Source organism: Mastacembelus armatus, chromosome 10 (genome assembly GCF_900324485.2).
Source record: "Mastacembelus armatus chromosome 10, fMasArm1.2, whole genome shotgun sequence".
NCBI classification, from domain to species: domain Eukaryota; kingdom Metazoa; phylum Chordata; class Actinopteri; order Synbranchiformes; family Mastacembelidae; genus Mastacembelus; species Mastacembelus armatus.
In genome coordinates, this window is record NC_046642.1 from 4,547,681 (window position 1) to 4,567,137 (window position 19,457).

At 36.3% G+C, this 19,457-nt stretch overlaps 1 protein-coding gene across 6 annotated transcripts in view; it reads right to left on the reverse strand.

Moving 5' to 3' along the window:
* ldb2a (LIM domain binding 2a) overlaps positions 1 to 19,457 on the reverse strand; it is an 81,789-nt gene that overhangs the window by 47,714 nt on the left and 14,618 nt on the right. For all 6 annotated transcript variants that reach the window (XM_026330264.2, XM_026330263.2, XM_026330262.2 and 3 more), the window contains exon 2: positions 12,170 to 12,272. In XM_026330264.2, coding sequence (XP_026186049.1) covers positions 12,170 to 12,272 — 103 coding nt within the window. The remainder of the gene's footprint in view (positions 1 to 12,169; positions 12,273 to 19,457) is intronic.

The following is a 19,457-nucleotide window of genomic DNA, read 5'->3' on the forward strand; positions in this document are numbered from 1 at the left end:
CACTCAGATGATGTTTCCTCATGCATCAGGTTTTCTACTACTCTGCCAACTTAAGGCCAGAAAATTTACATTAGATCAGGGTACAATTTCAAATATCATTTTCTACTTGGAACCAAGAGCCAGAGCTATGTTTACAGCTGGCATGTTTTTATAAATTCTACATGCATAAAGGAAAGTGACTAATTTAAAATCTTTATTTATAATTTATTGTACAGTACAACAAATTAAACATCAAAATACTTTTAATTATTGACGATGAATGCACTTAAAGCATGTGATAGAAACAGTTCTATGCAAATTCAAGATAGTATGCTCCTATAATTTTCTCACAACAGCATTTTAGGAAACCGTTTCCAAACCAAACAAAAAAAAGCAAAAGGAAATTTAAAAAGTCAAAGCAAAGGGGGGTTTATGAAAGGAACATATCTTTTTTTTACTTTGTCTTGCCAATACATTAATTAGACCTGATAGGGGGTTGTCAGCTACATGCAGACAAGGTACTTCTGCCTCTTGTCATGGGACTCAAGTGACTGTTTCTGATAATCGCCGGTGCCTTAAAATTTGCCAGCTTGATGTGCCTCACTTAGACTGATTATTCATTGTCAGCCCTAGGAAACGTCCACGCGCGCTTTTTTATTTTTGCTTGGTAATGTGAAGTAGCCACCTCCATACTCACCTCATTCAACTCTAGCATAGAGTGGTGGCATCCAATCTGATTGGCTGCACAAGCCACACACAGAGAAGGGAGAGGAGGGTAACAGCAGAATGATAACAGGCTTATCATTGAGTGAAAAATAGAAATAGTAAAGCCTTCTGTTGTGGCACTGACTGAACAAGCAACTGGCTAAAGCCACTGTCTTAATTGCCACTGGGTGAACGTTAAAGTAAGAAAGTACATAAAATAACAAAAACACATCCTGCATTTAGACTTTGAAACTTTGATTCCCTTAACAACTATTTGATAACATTAAATTTCTACTTTTTACAAAACTTTAAGCAGTGTTCCAGGTCATAAAAACTGCTTTGTTAAGTGGAGTAGCAATAGCAAGTCTAAATAGAAGGCTGTGATCCTGCAGGTATCACCGCAATGTGTGGTCTTCACAGTGGACTGATTGCATGAAGATACAAGAAGATCAGAGATGAGAGGCTAGTTTTATTGGTCTGACATTTCAGCATCTTGTTTGTGTAGTTACATAACATACGCAATGAGAGAGACAGGGATATGATCTATAACATATCCACTTCTATGTCTGAACTTGTTTTAATTTAAAGACATATATTCAGGCGCTAATGATGGATTATTAACTCTCTGGGGTCTGAGGGTGTTTTGGGCCCCTGGACAAGTTTTGACATGCCCTGACATTTGTGCTTTTTTCAGTTGCTTTTAAACATATTAATGGTTAAAGTCTGATAACACTGTAATCAGCACAAACTGGGCTACAATAATATGTGAGCAGCAAGTTTATACATGATTGTGTTTTTGAGAAAACAGCGTTTATGCATGGTTAGTGAAAAACTACAATTTTTAAGTAACTGAAATAAGGCCATAAAACACAAATAGAACATTGGTTAACAAGACTTTTAAGAAATGCATCTTGTAGTGTAAAGTGTTGGCTTCAAAATGATGTGATCATTCACAGAAAACAATACACTAAATACAATAAATTTTCTAACACACTTTTCGTTTAGAAAGGGCATATGCAGGAAGGTGTGTCTGATCATGAATAGTCATGTGATTTACCTGAGAAGACAAAGACCCGCATAATGTAAACTAACAGCATTTCTTCTAGTCTTTAAAGGCTCCATGCATATGTGTTTTTTCCCTGCAGAATGGGGCAGACATGATTTCAAAAAAAGCATTGTTGAAAGATATCTGTAGGAGCAGACATGAGTAGGATTGTGGAACTGTGAGACAGGCGGTAATGGTCAAAAATCCTACTGGAGTGGGATGGCAGATTAAAAAAATGTCCTGTGTGGACTTCCAGGTCGAAATTTACTGACACAGACAACCCACTTTTTGTATTATCAAAGAATTTAATGAGCACCTGAGTCTGTCACATCAAACACCTGAATGCTGTGAGCTTCACAAAACTGGTACAGCTTGACTGTTATTCTGAAACTGACTGCATCCAGGACCAAAGTACAAAGTCGTAAAACACAGAGTTAGGGACAAAAAAAAATTGATGAGAAAAACAAATTAGCTTATTTAATAGCAACTACTGTACATTAACACCAAGATAATGTCAGACAGCTCACACAGTCTCATCAATCTTGATCTTCTAACCATTTTAGATGTTATCAGAGGTTCAGCTACTTCCCTGAAAGAACTCAAAATTTCCCTCCTTAAACAAAGATCCAACATTTTACTACATATATTTTGAGAATTAACTAACACTATATTCTAACAAGGAATTAAAAGTAGCATAACATTTGCTGATTATTGCATTAGTTGAGCAACAAAAAGAAAAACAATTTCGACAGCTGCTAAATTGTTAATGTATCAAGAAAAAACTATTCAATGGTTCTTGTTTCTAATTAGGGGACTGACCAATTTTTCAGTCTTCAATTACAGTGAACTGAATATTTCTGTGTGCCATTGGTCATAAAGAACCAGCAAAATGAAATCAACAGTTTTATCCATGGGAACTTGTGATGGACATTTTAAACATTTTATTTTATACACTAAAAAATAAAGTAGCAGAAAATATATATATAAAAAAATCAATAATGAAAATAAAAACATTTCTTTGCAGCCTTAAACTAAAGCTATCATGAAGGACAAAAGCAGCACTACTCTATATTAGATGTTCAGTTATTGTGCACAACATTATTTTGCTGCTTATAGACATTAAATAGATTTCTACACTGTTGGAGTGCTTTCCTTATGACTCAGTGTTTCAGTCTTTGAGCGGTAAGGTGTTGTTCAGTCCTCTTTCCAACTCTCTCAGTTTCTCTATTATTTTCTTTTTTCTCAATTCAGTTAGAAAAAGAGAAGCTTGATTATCACACTGTCCATGATAAAAACATTAAGAAACAGCATACTTTACAACAGATGGCAGTGTCGAACTATGCAGGAACAGAATACACAGTAAAATGTTAAGGCTACAAGCTTTGCTATAAATCTATAATTTCTGCTGTACTCTTTCTCCCTATGTCTCTCTTTGTGGCCAATCCAGTGCCATGGTTCCCAGGCTCGACTGGACTGTCAATCAGCAGTAGCCTACATCTCAGCGCTGCAGCTGAGCCAGGGCCGCATCATCCCGCCTGCCAATCACTGCTCTGCACCTTCAATCCATCCTATCCATCTCTCTGTAAAGCAGCTTCGCACACCGTCGCCCCATCCCCTCCTCCTTTCAAAACAACCCCCTCCACAGAAGCACTGAGATCCCCCTTTAACTCTCAGACCAACACACATATTCACTAAGACGTGCACATGCACACACAAACATTGCTCATCGCTTGAATAAAGAAAGCGTACTCACAATGAAGAAATACACATATATGAAAACACAGACAGACCAACACTGCACTAGTCTCATACTTATATTTGGAACTCCGTCTCTCCTCCTCTTCATTCCACCACCCAGTAATATAGTCCCCCTCCAACCCTCCACTGTCAATCTTTTAGGAGTCAGGTTATAGCACTAGATTTATCCTTCCATCTTTGACCACCATTCAGGTTCTTTCACACAGTTACAGTATGAACTCTGCCTGTAAACATCATTTTGATTATATAGGGGGGCCAAGATATGATATGTTTAACTCTGGGCTGAGCCTGGCTTTAAATGTCATAAAGCTACGTAGAGATCTTCACTCAGATTGGCCATTAACACTGTGAATAAAAACATTATGATGGCAGTACAACATTGTTTAAAGCCGGAAACAAACTTTACTACATGCTTCTGCTGAAGACATGCATGTTTATGATTTATATGTGGTGTAGGTTATTTACAGCTGGAGACCTATAATCAAGTGAATTAAAGCTGCATTGACTTTTTAAAGTCAAATGATTATATTAGATATGAAAGAAGCAATTTTCATATATGAAACCACATCCATGCAACATTTTATTCTCTTTGACACATCGTTTTCACTTAACAGCAGACTTTATGGTTCAACCCTGTTGCCAACAGTAGTAGGCAGCTGATTTCACCCAACAACCTCTGATTATCCCAGCACCAGCCCAACACTGAATAGCAGACAAAGTCAGCAACTAGCCAGTGAACATAGTGGAGTATTTAACAGTTAAACAGGCAAATGCTGCATTTTTCCCAGGAGGTGGGGGAGACCAAAACAGAGTTAATATGGGAGTGAATACTGGCCTTACATTTATCAAATCACCAGGTAAAACAACTCAAAAACTAATATATTAGTCAAAACAGCCTTACCAAATGTCAATGTGTTTTTGTTGGCTTGTATCCCAAATTTTCTGTGCCCTAAATGCAGATTTATTGACTTTTAAAAAGACGTGACTTCTTGAATAGCACTCTACTAACAATTGTGTTAGCTAATGAAGGCTTAACAGTTCGTCAACAGTTTGGGTCTACTACAGTGTAGTTGGATGATAAACACATTTCTATGGTTGCAGTCCTGAAGTTGCAGCTTGTTTCCTTTTGTCTGGGATAAAACCATTTGAATCAATAGGCTGAGTAAAATCATTTATGCCTTTCAAAAGTAGTTTTAGAAATGGGACGATGTACAAGGAGCAGGTCATTACTGCAGAGTAACCCACCGATGTGAGACAACACATTAGGGCTGATGCTAAATACAAAACTCCAGCATAAATTAATGTGGTATTTGCTTGTTTTCTCTGTACCACTGTATGAAGACCTGCTAAAGAAACAATAGTTTACTGTATGCATAAGTCGGATATGTTCAGCCAGTACAACCACATTGATCTATGACTTGCTAAAACTGCTCAATATAATGTGTGTGCATCAAAGATGTAAACATTATCATGCTTCCATCAGGACATTATACGTTTATTGATTACAATTTTCCTGTTACTCTTACTTTCACAGCAGAGGTAGTTCATTCCTCCATCCTTTAGAAACCTGTTTCCAAACCATGTTTTCTCCCTGCTCATTATGTCCTTATGCTTGCTTAAAGATTATTAGCTGCGGTCATTTTATCACTGCAATCATTGCATGTTGCAATGCAAGAATAAGAACATGAACTGTAAATGTGTTGTGAATCACTTTTGCAGTTTGCCCTGAACCAGCCCACTAAACATGCAGAGTTTTCCCTCTCTTGTTTGAACTACTTCTAAAATGAGCCTTGCTCTTTGATTGCATCATGGAGTGCAGCTTTCATCAGATGCCTCATAGATTGCAGAGCCAGACAAGGTACTGGGGTGAATGTTAAGGCCATGGCAATTGAGGGAATAATTAAATAGAGATTCTGAATACTTGTGGTAGAAAACAATAATTGGCCCTCACCAATGAAGAACTGTTTAACACACATACATGAGTTCACACCTATGCACTAAACACTCCTGCTTAAAACATAAAATGTGTGTTAACAAGTACATTTTAAAAATATTCACTTTTATGAAAGCAATATGATGTTATGGCAAAATTTTAATAAGCTTTATTTCCAAAGATGCTATAAAATATTATGACATATTGGAGACTCCAAATTCTCACTGCTCACATTTAGTGTGCTTCAGATCTTCGCAAGAACAAGGCGAGGCAAGAAATAATGCAATATATCTGGATAAGCTGCTTATGTCGTCTTCTGTCATGGTTATTGTTCCTGATATGCGTAGATTACAATTAGAAACAACAAATGTAGTGAAGTTTGCTTTTCATTAGTGACACAGGGTGGGAAATTATTCAGACTGCAGCCAAATGCTCTGGATCTTAGGACTGTCAAAACTCTGCCATTTAACCAGGAAACACAATGACATATAAAGCTTTTCTATCTCATTCTCTAGCTGACTGGTAGAACAATAGAATTACAAGGTAAATTTGGAGATTTACTAGCCACAGCGGCTATTGAGATAATGCTACCAAAATGATTATCAATCAATCAATTTCTTTTTTTTTTTAAATCAAATACTGGTTCAGTAAAACAACCATCATAGTTTCACAAAGCCTAAAGTAGCTTCTTCAAATTGCTTGCTGTTTTTCTACAACACTAAAGGTAATGCATTTGTAGACCAGGGTATGATTTAATTCAATTTACAATTAAATATTAAACCAAGAAAAGCGGTAAACTGTAATATTAAAAAAATCTGATTTTAATCTCTGGTATTGTTGCATGATAAACTGAATGCTCATCAATGTCAGATGTGTGGATAAATGTCAAAAAGTCCAAAATCCAAAAGACGTTAAGCAGAACGTCACATTTTAACAAGCTAACACATTCTTTCTTTTTTTAATTACTTAAAACATTATATTATCCAAATGATCAAGATTGACAATTTTCTGTTACCAAATTTTCTAATTTATCATTTATCATCAATCATTTTTCAGCCCTAGTTAAAGGTCAAAACTGATTTCAGAACAAACGATAAGATCATATAAACGAAGCCTCATTGAAGACACAAATGTACTAGTGCACATTCTCAAACAATTAACAAACAGGCACTGCCAATATGATCCATTTCCTCTGAGGAGCCACAATGAACAGCAGCTGGAGACGAGTTACAAAACACCTAAACACAGGTCCTTGCAATAAAAAAAACAGATTAGGTAAATTGGCTTTTCTAATTTTTCCTCTGCTGAACGTTATGAAATTAGAAAACCTCAGAATGGAGTGAAATGATTGTTTCCTTGTAATTATTGTATAAGCTACTGTATGACTCAAAAACACAATTCAATTTCAAAAAGGTTTTAAGGATTGGAGTGCTTACACATATACGTCCATACATTATGCAAAAAGCGTCGTATTTGAATAATACATAAATTATACTGTTTAATGGAATATTAAATAAACATTTTGCCAGAAATAACCTCAAATGTAATCATATGTTGTTACACGCCGCAGCTGCATGATAAAACACAAATATACAGACTTGCCCTTTTCATTTGCTTAGTATGTATGATCTTTAAAGAGAATAAAATTCTCTCTTCAGTTTATAAACACAATGACAAATGTTGTATGGTACTCCAGAGTTAAAATAAGGCATATAATAAAAGCACAAATCACCACTTTAACCTTGGGATTCATACTCTGAATACATACTGCCTAAAACCTTATATAAAAACATTTTGTCCTACGCAGTGTAATGGTCTGAAGAGTCTTTGTTTCACTGTAAAATGTTACAACCTTTTGTTAGTTTTTAAGTACTCTAACATGTATGCATGGTCCTTTTAACCGCTCTCCGCCTCCTACACCCTCACATCTCCAGTGGTCAGTGTTGTTTTGACCTGTGTAATGATAAATACATATGTCTGTGCTTTTCAGAGTTGAACGCAAAGATTATCCCACAGTAAATTTGCATTTTATATTTTAGGCAGTTAGCTGCTCTTGCACAGCGGCTAACTCTGAGCGCAACAGCCGAATAAACTTACATTTCTGGACAGCCAACAGGAAAAAAAAAAGGAACAATAAAGGATGCAAGAGTCCAAAGCTCCCTGATAATAGAAATTCCTGAGCCACAAGAATCATTCCGTATAATAAAAAAGGTGAAGAAATAAGCTCCAGTGAGAAAAGGTACAGAGATTCTTGTTTTTTCCACCTTAAAAACACACATTCACACATTTGAAGACTGCAGCTGCCTAACACTCTACATCCACATGTTAGCAGATTTACATATACATATTCTCATCTCTGCATTTCATCACCTACTGTGTTTACATCCTGTAGTAACAGTAAAAAATGTCCCTGGCAACTTACATCTGCAAAAAATTTTTGTGCCTGTTTGTGAATTTTTGTGCCTGTTTGCCCACATTCAGGCAGAAAGTCATACATTGTTACTTATGCAGTAATCCAGTTTAAATTTATGCCCAGTTCTATCTTTATAAACCTGCAGTCAGTCAGAGTCAGGCTGATAATCTGGATAATCTGTGTAAATACAAAACAGCCAGTGGACTGAAAAAAATGCAACAATGACAAAACAGTCACGAAGCAGGAATAAACTTATTTTTTACATGACTATATTTTAAAATGCAAGTTTGAGTACTGCATGATGTATAGTCAGATTTTTCAAATGGAGGCTCTTAATATTAATTGAATGACAGAGGAGAGTGAAGAGAGGGAGAAACTTAGGATTCAACAGTGGAGACAGAAATCCAGAAAAGGTAAAGAAGGTGTAAATCATTCAAGCTGTAAAATAAAGGGTAAAAGAGAAAAAAAGACGGACTGATTCAGGACCAGCACAGATGTCAGCGGACAGACATGCAGGTTACAAACTCAAGGGCAGAAAAACGGTTCAGGTCTAACTTATTGATTAGCTTAAAGACAATTTAAATCCAACCAATTTCAAAACACAAGACTAGAACCTGCATTAAAATAATTAGATATTTTAATACAGGGACCATTAACCAATGCTCATTTATTTTCTTATGCTGTCAGACAGTTTCAGGTCAGCTGACAGACATAATTCCACATCAATTACACATTTATTTGGAGGCGCTCACACCTGCAGCAGCAAAGGGAAGCAGGGCAGCTGGTCTACAGGCAAAGAAAAGCGATCTGAAGATGTGGTACTAATAAGGTCAGGTAAGAAGTAGAAGGTCAAGTACCTGGCTTTGGCAGCATGTTAAGGTTGTCCATTTATCACTCACCGTGGCTATCCAATGCAAAGTAAACAAAACTACCACAAACCATTACACGACCCAAATGTGTAGGATGCCGCAATTCACATTCGTACAAAGAAAAACATGCATTATGACTGCACAAAACAGATGATGTAGTCCCAGTGTAGCAGCTAGAAAAGTAATTAGTTTTCACTTCTTCAAATGTGTCTATTCAGGATGAGGCTGTACCACCACAGCAGGCTATGTCTGAGTGAGCACTGTTGCTCAACTAACAAAAAATAGAAATATATCTCATATAAAAACAGCATCAAATTGACATTATTGGTATTAACGATAGTACTACATTGGAGACAGTACTACATCACCTTGTGGATTAATAGTACTGTTGCTTTATGTGCAGTCATAAACTCCATTTAGACCCTGCAACAGACATTATAATGTGTTGCCAGAACATATCGTACAGTGTATTTTAAAGAAAATGTTTTAAAGATTCATTCAATACAATTACAAAAATTGTTTCACATATGCAACATGAACCATTACTTCACGTTCCCTAGCTTCCTCACGTATGAAATACAATCACTTGGTAAGTTTCATCAGAACGGTACCATCTAGCATGATTAGTTATTATCGCCAGTGGATTCTTGGATAATTTTAGTGTTTATGCTGTCATCACTTATAAGTTCCCTAAATTGAAATTGTCTCAAAAAACTTTTAAACAGCCTTGAGCAAGATGCTGACCTCCTCCTACCTGCTGAATCATTGTACGATGTTCAGTAGCTCAAGCTAAAATTAACAACAATACTGAGCAGTGGACAAAACAACTATGACGATATCTCCAAATGATATATTGTACTTGTTTTCTGCATATAATGCCGTCAACATGAAACCTAGAGACACAACATCACTTTCCAAAGGTGTCATTTTTAGTTTTTCTTTTGAGTCAAATCTGTTGCTTGGTACATATGAGGGTGGTGGTGTATTTTTCCTGGATGGTGTGTTTGTATGTATGTGTGTGTGTATGGGCATGTCCATGTGTGTAACTGAGTGCACCTGAATGTGAATCGAGGAAGGCTTGCAACTGACGGTGAGTCATCATCGCCATGGTGTTAAGCCTCCCATTCCCAAGGGAACAGGGTTACCGTCTCTACACCACTGGGGATTTTTATTTTTACATTTGAAAAGCAAACCGGGGCCCAGCTCACAACAATCCTCCACTCCCTCTCTCTTCTTCTCTCTCTCTTCCTCCTCCATGACTGGGCTGAATCACGGACACTAGTATATAAGCAGCAGCAGCAGACGGTACACTCATCTCCTCATTTCAGAGGACCACATCCTTATCTATGTCTGTGTGATATTCAATATGTTTCAGATATCAAAACACAAACCTATGCAGATGAAATGAAGGCGACAATATTACAAACCCAATAACAGCCTTTGCTCAGTCATTTGTTGTTGAAGACCACATGCTGTAGCTCCAGGTAGGTGTTTCTAACTTGAGCTCAAAGTGCAAACGATTGGATGCTGAGAACATTTTCTTAAACTCAGGCCCTTGAAAAAATGTTTAACCTTCAAACCTTAACACTGATGTTAATATGTTTATTTGCCTTATTACTGAGAGTCTGTGTTGCTCTCTACCACCCATGTTTGTTCATTAAGTATGCATTCAATTTATGAGAGGTCAGAAATATCTTATAAAATACACATCTGTAAAGGTTGATGGCTTCAAATGTCTTTGTTGTTCTACCAAACATCCAAAACCAAAACATATTTTGTTTACAATATGTAACAAGGTAAAGCAACAAATACTTTCATCAGAGGCTAGGGGGCGTTATATCAAGTATGTTGAATATTTTCAGTACTCGAAAAGCGAAGAGGTGAATTTGTTTTCTTCCTTTAAAGCAAACAAAATAGATGGCCATCAATTTTAATTATTTAATGCTGTTTCTAGGACATCATGTTTTATTCTGTGAGTTTGCTAAAGTAGTTGGCTCTAATTACTACAGCACTAGCAAATTGTTAGCTGGGAACAAAATGCTATATTTGCTCACTTCATCTGAAATGACCCAGAATTTTAAAGTGAGCTCAAAACTGTTAGTTTTATTTCTGTTTTATTTAATGTTTTATTTCTATGAGGTTCTAATTTTCAGCTTTAGCTTCCTGTCAGTATCATATACAACTGATTTTTTTTAAGCTTTGAACCTAAAGTTTTGTTACTTTGTGTTTTTATGTTCTACATTTGACTTTAGAGCTATGAAGCTGTCAAAGTGCCAGTCACCTAACACTGTCTATGCAAAAAAATAAACAGGACCTTCACAGCTGGAGCCACGCAAACACAACATGACCCCGGCAACTTCACATCTCTATTGGACATAAAAGATACAGTATGGTGTCAGTCTGCATTTCTCTGTGAAGAGAAAGCACCACACTGCCATAAAGTATCATCATTATGATCTCGCACAAAAACAAAACATTTTTGTGTCTCAGTATAGATATGGCCAATAATTTGCTCATGTCTAAGGCTCTGATTTACATTTACATCTTTATTTTAAACACACAGGACGTAATAAAAGCCTGTGATGAAAATTTCAAAAAAAAAGATTACCAATAGTTACATGTGATTTTGCACCAATGATCCACAATCACGTACAGAAAGAAAACTATTGTTAGAAGAGGGAGAGATACCAATTTTCTCACTGACAGAGCCTCGGTAGAGTACAATGTGCAAATGTTTGATTCTGTGGAACAAATATTTACAGGAAAAGTCTACCTCTTTTATCCTCAGTTCTTTTTTCTGAAAGGTGTTAAAAGCATCTTGGTAAATGCAGGAATTTTATTTCATAACAAAATGAAAGGAAGGGTTGAGCACCACATATTGAGGTATCTGAGGATTCCAAAGTGGGATTTTTCTCTAAAAATGTAATAAACGTTTGTCAATGACGGTCACCAGTAAACTTGTCAAAACACTCAGTGATTCTTATTGAAACACCAACAAACTTTAACTTGGCGACATGTTATCAACAGGTTATAATGTGAACAGAATGCAAGACTTTCAGATAAAATACAACAAATTTTATACACTACATCTATCAGCAATGTCACCGAATGAAGATGATTTGCAAGGGTTCGAAATCTCAATTTACTGCTCAATACTGAATAAACTACTGAGGTCTTTTACACAGGCAGCTGTAAGTGAGTGAATAAGGAGTGATTTCAGACACAGGCAGTAAGTGAAAAAATCTCTACACACTGCACCAGCAGTAAGCTTGGACACACAACATGAATTAAGATATGCTGTTGATGGATAATTATTGAGCCTTAACAATAATTTTCAGCTGCACTAATGAGCTTTAACTATATGAGTAAGAAATTACCATAATAATTTCAAAATTAATAATTTCAGATTGAAACAAATGAGATGACTGCATTATCTTTGGTTATCTGGATTACTAGAGGAGTCTTACTGTATCTCTTTGGTCCATCTTCGAGGCAGAAGGAGAGTGTGAGGGTGGCGTCCTCCTCAAAAAACTCTGTAGCGAAGGCGTCCCACCACAAACTGTCACTTTCCTGTTAAATGACAGAAAGAATACAACAGTTAGATTGAAGCAGGACTTCCTCTGGGTTAATCAGCATTATATTCTGACGAATAATTTTCTTCAGAATCACAAAACGTGTAGAATGTAAAAGCATGCCACTTAGGTTGTCACCCATCTCCTCTGTAAAATGACCATGTGTTGTTTCAATTTGGTATGAAATGCTTCATCTTTTTCCATTATTTAATAACCACTGAGTTTCCTTTATCCAGGTTCTTGCTCTCGTGCTCTGCTACTGCATGTTTTTACATAAATTTAATATTGATTTAGTCTGATAAGTCAAAGATATTGTGACCATGCAGGATTCTCTATGAAACAAGATAAAAAGAACATTGTTTTTTTGATATATGAAGTCAGCAGTGCAAGGCAAGAATTCCCTTTATTATAGATTGGTTTGTTTGTTCCTTTTGATTAAAATGATTTTTATGAGCTTTATTTAAATCACACTTTTACAACGGAGTTTACAAAGGGGTTCAAAAATCAAATATGAACAGAAAAAAATCCAATACATTATGTGTGCTAAACAAGTTAAGATAGGGCCATAAACAGGCATCAATATGTCGAAGTATAGCAGCAAAATGTTAACAGCTACAAACATTAAAAGGTTTATGGAAATGTGTCATAAATCAGGTTTTAAAAAGTGATCTCAAAGAGGATGCCGGCTGCTGGCCTAATATTACAGTACAGGACGATGTAAAGCCAAAGCCTGGTAACACCTTTTACCCTTTAAAGCCTTGACTTTGCCTGAGGCTCCTACATATCTGAAATACAAGCTCAGGTCCAACAGCTTTAAAAATTGCTGCTACTTCAACCTTTAACAGCAGGCGAGGGTCCCTTTAGCATATACTGTAAAGTTTTATTCTCATTACAAACAAGATCATCAAACCTAAAACTATCGTAATTTTTATTCCCGTTGTTATTATTTTTACTATTGATGTTAGTGGCAGTAGCAGTAGTGGCACCTTTTTAGGTCAGGTTTCTTTAGTTAACAAATGCAAGACCTTTGAAAGTTGCATAAAGCATACTTGAAGATTATTCTTATTATGGTGGCTGGAGTTGACAATTAGTAGAAAGGATAATTAGTAGAAATAACTAGAAATAGTTGAAACAGTAGTACTGTAGTATTAGTATGAATAGTAGCCAATGGTTGTAACGCTTGTGGTTGTATCAGTACTATTTCTACAGTAATTGTAGTATTAGTGGCAACAATACTACAGTTCTAATCTAGTAGATGTGTTAATTGCTGTAGGAGTAAAGGTTGTATAAGTAATATTAACATTAAATGTGACTAGTACCATTAGTATTAGCAATAGTGAAGTATTTGGTGGTGGTGGAACTGTAGTAACTGTCGAAGTACTGGTGTTAGTGTTAGTAATACTAATTACAGCAGTGCTAATAACAGACACTGATAATATTATGACAACAGATGGAGAGAAAACTGACGTTGTTATAAATATCCTGATGCCTGATGAATATTTTTATTTTCAGCAAATTCTGTTAAAATTTTGTGAAGAAAGTAGGATGGAAGTTCGGGTTTTATTTTAGACACGACTCTTCTTTCCTTTGAAGCCAGGAAAATACTTCCTGTTACCATCTTCTAATGTAAAATAAGGTTTATTTAACTTTTTCCTTACAAATTCATGTGTGAGTGACTTGTTATATGTCTCTGTGCCCTCACAACGTCTATATGTATTGGTTTAATTTTATTACTGTGCATTAAGTTCTGTTTCGAACTTAAAACCATTAAACCCACATTGGACTCCAGAGCTGGCTGGCACTGTCACTGAGTCATGAGTATATTTTTATTTAGAAAGCTATTCTACATAAGCTTCCCTCATAACTTTGCAAACTTATTTTCACAGAGTTCTTCCTCCTCTTATAACCTACACAAGACACGCACGGTATCAGCTGTCTGTCCCTAGCGTGTGGACCAAGACTGGAAAAAAAGCTTTCATGTTTTCTGCTTCAGGCATGTAAAATACTTTGCCAAGAGAATTTAAAAAAGACCACGGACTGAATTTAAGGCCATTGTACATTCTTTTGTAAATAATTATATTCTTTTCTGTTTTTAAGAGCATTTTAGCTTTTGTAACATTGACCATTTTCTTTGTAAATTGCTGTGTTTATGGTTTTTTCTAAGCCTTCAGGAATGTGTCCTGGTGCTACTGTTCCATATTTGTGTTTTCATGCCTCACTCTGAAAAGAGTTTGCTAACCACGGTATCATTTTTTTTTTTTTTAAACTGAAAATAGAGGCAGTGGAAGAAATGGCAGCACAGGTTTTAACACTAGTAGTAGCTCTAACACTAGTTGGAGGCTGCAGTTCTAGGAGTAGCAGTCACAATTGTAATTGTAGTAGTACTGGTGTTAGCAGCAATAATAATCAAGGAGTCTTCATCTTTTCAAAGCAGGGACAGCGACTCCATGAGGAAACATATTCATGTAAATGTCTTTGCCCTAAAATTGCTCCTCTACAAGCAGTTAACCCTCTGCCCCCTTCTAACCAAAACCCCTGATAATGTTGGCCTCTACTCCTGCTGCCCTCCCCCTCCACCTGCCGACACTGAACTGATGCTAATTTCCTCTGACACATTATGGAAGCTCAGCAGATCATTTTGTAGTGGGCTGAAGGATAGCAAGCGCTTTCCAGATGTTGACAATTAGCGTTGTCACCATCAAGCAGTGTCAAGCCCAATAAGCAGTGACCAGGGTGCCCCATAGGTCAACGTGTCTCAAACATGATGAGTCTGATGCAAAAAGGAAAAGGTGTGGTGTGGAGCGCCTGAAGCTAATACTCATCCAGCCAATCAATCAATAGGTGATCATGGGTTAGAGGGGAGGTCTTTTAGCTGGGCACCAATCAGGTGAACTTTGGACTACAGACTGGACTGACACTCAGAATATTGAAATTTTATCATTTCTGAGGCATTTTGGAGGCGTAAGATTTGTTACTTTTCAAAAAACTATGTGAAGTTGAATTGTTAAGTACAAGCTTTTCCATTTTCTTCCAAACTTAAAAGAATAAAATTCAAAGAAAAAATATAGTACTTAATGCATAAATGTTATCCCCCAGATATGACGCCACCAAAACTAAACTATCATACATCCTTCTGCCAAGTCAGTTCGCAGCTAGTGATTATTGCTATTATTACTATGATTAAGTCGTCTCTCAGAGCTGCAACAAGCGGTAGATCAACATAAACATGGGGGATCCGCTTAAATGTTTTAAAGTCAATAAAACACCTGCAAAATGCAGTATTATATAGAAGGAGTTGATGACAAGTCCTTTATTTAAGAATCTCAGGTCCATTCTGTTAACAAAGAACTTGTGTTCATTTTAATAGCTCAAAAGGCACAAATGACCCTCAGATTCTGTGCAACGAATTTGCCTTCAGGTAACGTTAAGCGTACTGTGAGCGTACAATTTAGGTTACTGATATTCACTAAATCATAAAGTAGAACTGATATTATTTTCACTGCGTTGTTTTTTATCTTAGTTTTTTTGTCGCCGCAGCACAGCCTCTATTATCCCTCGCAGCAAAAGGAGAAAGGGCAGGGTTAATGAGTGTCATAATACATCATTTTGTCACCTTTTTGACAACCCATCAGCACAACAGCAAGTCCATTGTTTAGGTCTGATAAATATTACTGTAGTATCTGTTAGTTAGTGGCATACTTGTCTGGTAATTTGTAACTAAATGAGAAAAGATTACCAATTATGTTATTAACATATATGCATCATACCCTTTGTGACACAAACAGCACAATACAACAGTACAATTGAAATTCCCCATACAACAAACTACTCAAAGATGCAGAAAGGGCTTTGAAAGTGTTTCGAATCAATGAGGGAATTCAGAACTGAATTCAGGTTAAAGAAAATACTATTGAACCCCATCCTTTGAGACACTGAGAAATTGGTTAGACTTCATCACTATTGTCTTATATATTTTAGACCAAACAATACAAAAACCCCAGATGTTCCAAAAGATGTTTGCAAAAAAAAAAAAAAAAATTAGCAGAAAAACAGCTGTTACTTGCAGTCATACGTTTGGTTGTCTTAATTAATCATATAATCAATTGGTGTATAAAATGTCAAAAAAAGATTCAGATTAGCCTGATGCTTCAGATTTCTTTGCCCAAATCCCGAATATATGACAGTAAATTTACAATGTGAAACAGAATAAAACAGAAAATCGAGCAGCTGGACGCAAATATCTGGCCTTTTTACACACTTAATAATCTATCAAAGCAAAACACAAAAATAACATATTTATTGAAGCTTTGTAAAAACAGCAGCAGTGGTATGGCAGCTATCGCTTTTCATTGTGTGGTTTTCTGAAAATATTCAGCACTATTACAATGAGCCAAACTGGCCCAGCTGTGTCAGAAACATCATGTTTGGAATAAAAAATGTGGACTTGTAGTTAAACAGCTAAAATTAGCTCAATAAGGGTAACTGAACAGTGCAAAAGTACATCACGCACCCTCACTACAGAACAGATGGATACATAAGGATATGCCAGCACGTGTACACTATGTGTGCATCAATAGGATGTGCGGTGTTGTACTAGTGTGTGTCTGTATGTGTGTGCCTTTACATGGAGCAGAGACATGGCAAGAATGAGCTGCCAGCATAAGTGGTACTATGGCAATGAAATAAAACAATCTGCGCCTGAAAGTCTCCATTTGAAACGGAAATGTGCGGGTCAAACACACACCATTGACCAGCTGTCCACTGGAAACGAACTGCATGAGCTGCTGTAAGTCTGTGTGTGTTGGACCGACTGTGTCATACTGTGAGAAGCAGCAGGTGAGAACAGCCAGCATGTGTGTGGTGTCTGTTTCATATGAATACATCTATTTCATAAAGAGGAACGGGCAAGAATGACATACCAGACAGTGAGAGAAAGGGACTGACTTTAGTGCTGCTCAGTATTCAGATTGAATTTAACCCATAATCCAGTACCACGAGAGGGTAGGGACTCCTGGGAGGCACTCTCCACACACACACACACACACACACACACACACACACACAGATCAACTCCCATTCTCTAGCTGTGAATTTTACTCTATATAGTCAGTTTCTTTACTTGAACTATATTTAATGAAACAAACAAAAAAAATAATTAATGACATGACTCAAAGAACAAAACAGCTCTGGGCTCCGTCTTTACAGTGACATTTAGTGAACAATGAAAACACCATGTGTTTTAACTCTGTTTTGTTTCTTTGTGTATTAATTTATATTTATTTAGCTAATAAAAAACATTATATATAGAGCTGCCTAATATTGTATCTGTGAGCTCAGAGCTTTTCGACTTTTTACCACAATTTTATGGGCAATATTTTAAGTTAACGTTACAATCAATGCAAATTTTAAGGAATTACGCATGAAATGCATCTTTAACCCATCTAATTTATATTCTACAGCTGCTACATTACGCACATTCACGTTTCTGCACTGAATCGCCAACAAAATAGTGAATTGATCGTTAAAAGTTAAAAAATCGCGATCAGCTAATATAGCATTCTTGCCGACCTAGAGTACACCTTCAAAGTAAAAGCTCAGATTTATGTACTATTTCTAAAACAATAAATAATACCATAGCTGCCTCTTTAAGTTCTATTGCTAGCTTTCCTGGAGGATTGTGAATGTTAATGATTTGATAAAGAAAAATAAACTAAAACTATTCAAGTTCGAAAACTAGATGTTTAAAAATCGTTCCTGTAGAAGGGCTACAGCTGATATTATATTTTAGTGAAGAAAATAATAATAAATTATATAGACAAATGATGAAATGAGCCTTTGAGGCCTTTGTGTAATCTAGCATTGTATGTGCCAGTGAAAGAACTTAACTTAATACATTTATTCAAGTAACAGGCAGTGCATTGGTAAAAATAATCCACTATTAAATATTAAATGGGTACGTCTCTGTATTACTTTAAGTACAATTAGCTGTCTCTTCTTTTGTACTATTACTTGAGTAAAAATTGGAATCCAGGACTTTAGGATTATTATTGAACTAAAGGTTTTGAGCACTTCTTCCAACACTATCTATTGCACAGAAGAATAAGCTATATATCAGGCTTTGGCTACACAGACAACACTAGTTGGTGAACTAAATTTATTGTTGGTTTTGGTTTTATGGGATTTGCTGCCAATGACAAAATACAGAATATCAGCAGCCTTATTCTTTCATTTCAGCATCTTCATGCTGTTGTGGTGCCAAACCCAAAACAGTATTTCACCTGAATGGCTGTGTTGAACTTTCCCTGCTGCTAAAAGAGGTTGGAGGATTTCATGAAAAAGTGTGATTTCCATTTTGACATAAACTGCCTGGATTTAGTGCTGGAGATAAATTTTTCGAGTGCTGTCATCCTGAGGGCTCCCATCACTCTGTTTTATAGACTCCGTTATTCATTAAGCTTCCTCTTACTATTTTAATGAAAAGTGTTTTACTTAAGCTCTCTCTCTTCTCTGTTTTACAAAATACCGTCTTTTTTAAAATCCCCCTTATTCAGTTTTACAGAAGAGGCTTAGTTAACCCCCCCCCCCATTCTGACTCCTGCAGCGTTTCACCCGTCATTCTGTTTTCTGTTAGTGTATCTTTGTTAGACTGACTCTTAATATTATATCTCTGTTAACATATAGACAATAGACTATTGTGAACTTTAAGCTGTATTGTGTTGTCTGTGATCGGGAATGTTTAGCTATTGCCTGATGTATACAGTAAATGAGATAGTAGGTTTAACTGTTTAAAAGGAGCATTGCCAGTTATTTTATGTGCACTTATTTTGCATTTTTGTTGCACACTTTCTTTAGTAAATCTTGTCAGTCACAACCAAGGTCTCTTCCTTAGGAGTCATGAGAGAGAGAGAGAGAGAGAGAGAGAGTGTGTAGCTGTTTAATTCAATTTCAACAGTGCAGAACTGGAAGAATAAGGCTGGTGATATTTTGTATTAACTGAACCTTTTTACAAAATAATATTTTCTGCTCTAACTCAGTATAGTTCATTTTGGCAGTCTACTGATATTTGACTAGGGCCTGAAACCACCCAAAAAATAAAGAGCATGTATTTCACAAAGAGCAGAGTTGACAGCAGTGTGTCTATTGTCTTGTCTCCATTAGCTCTGCTCAGCCCAGCAGGGTTCAA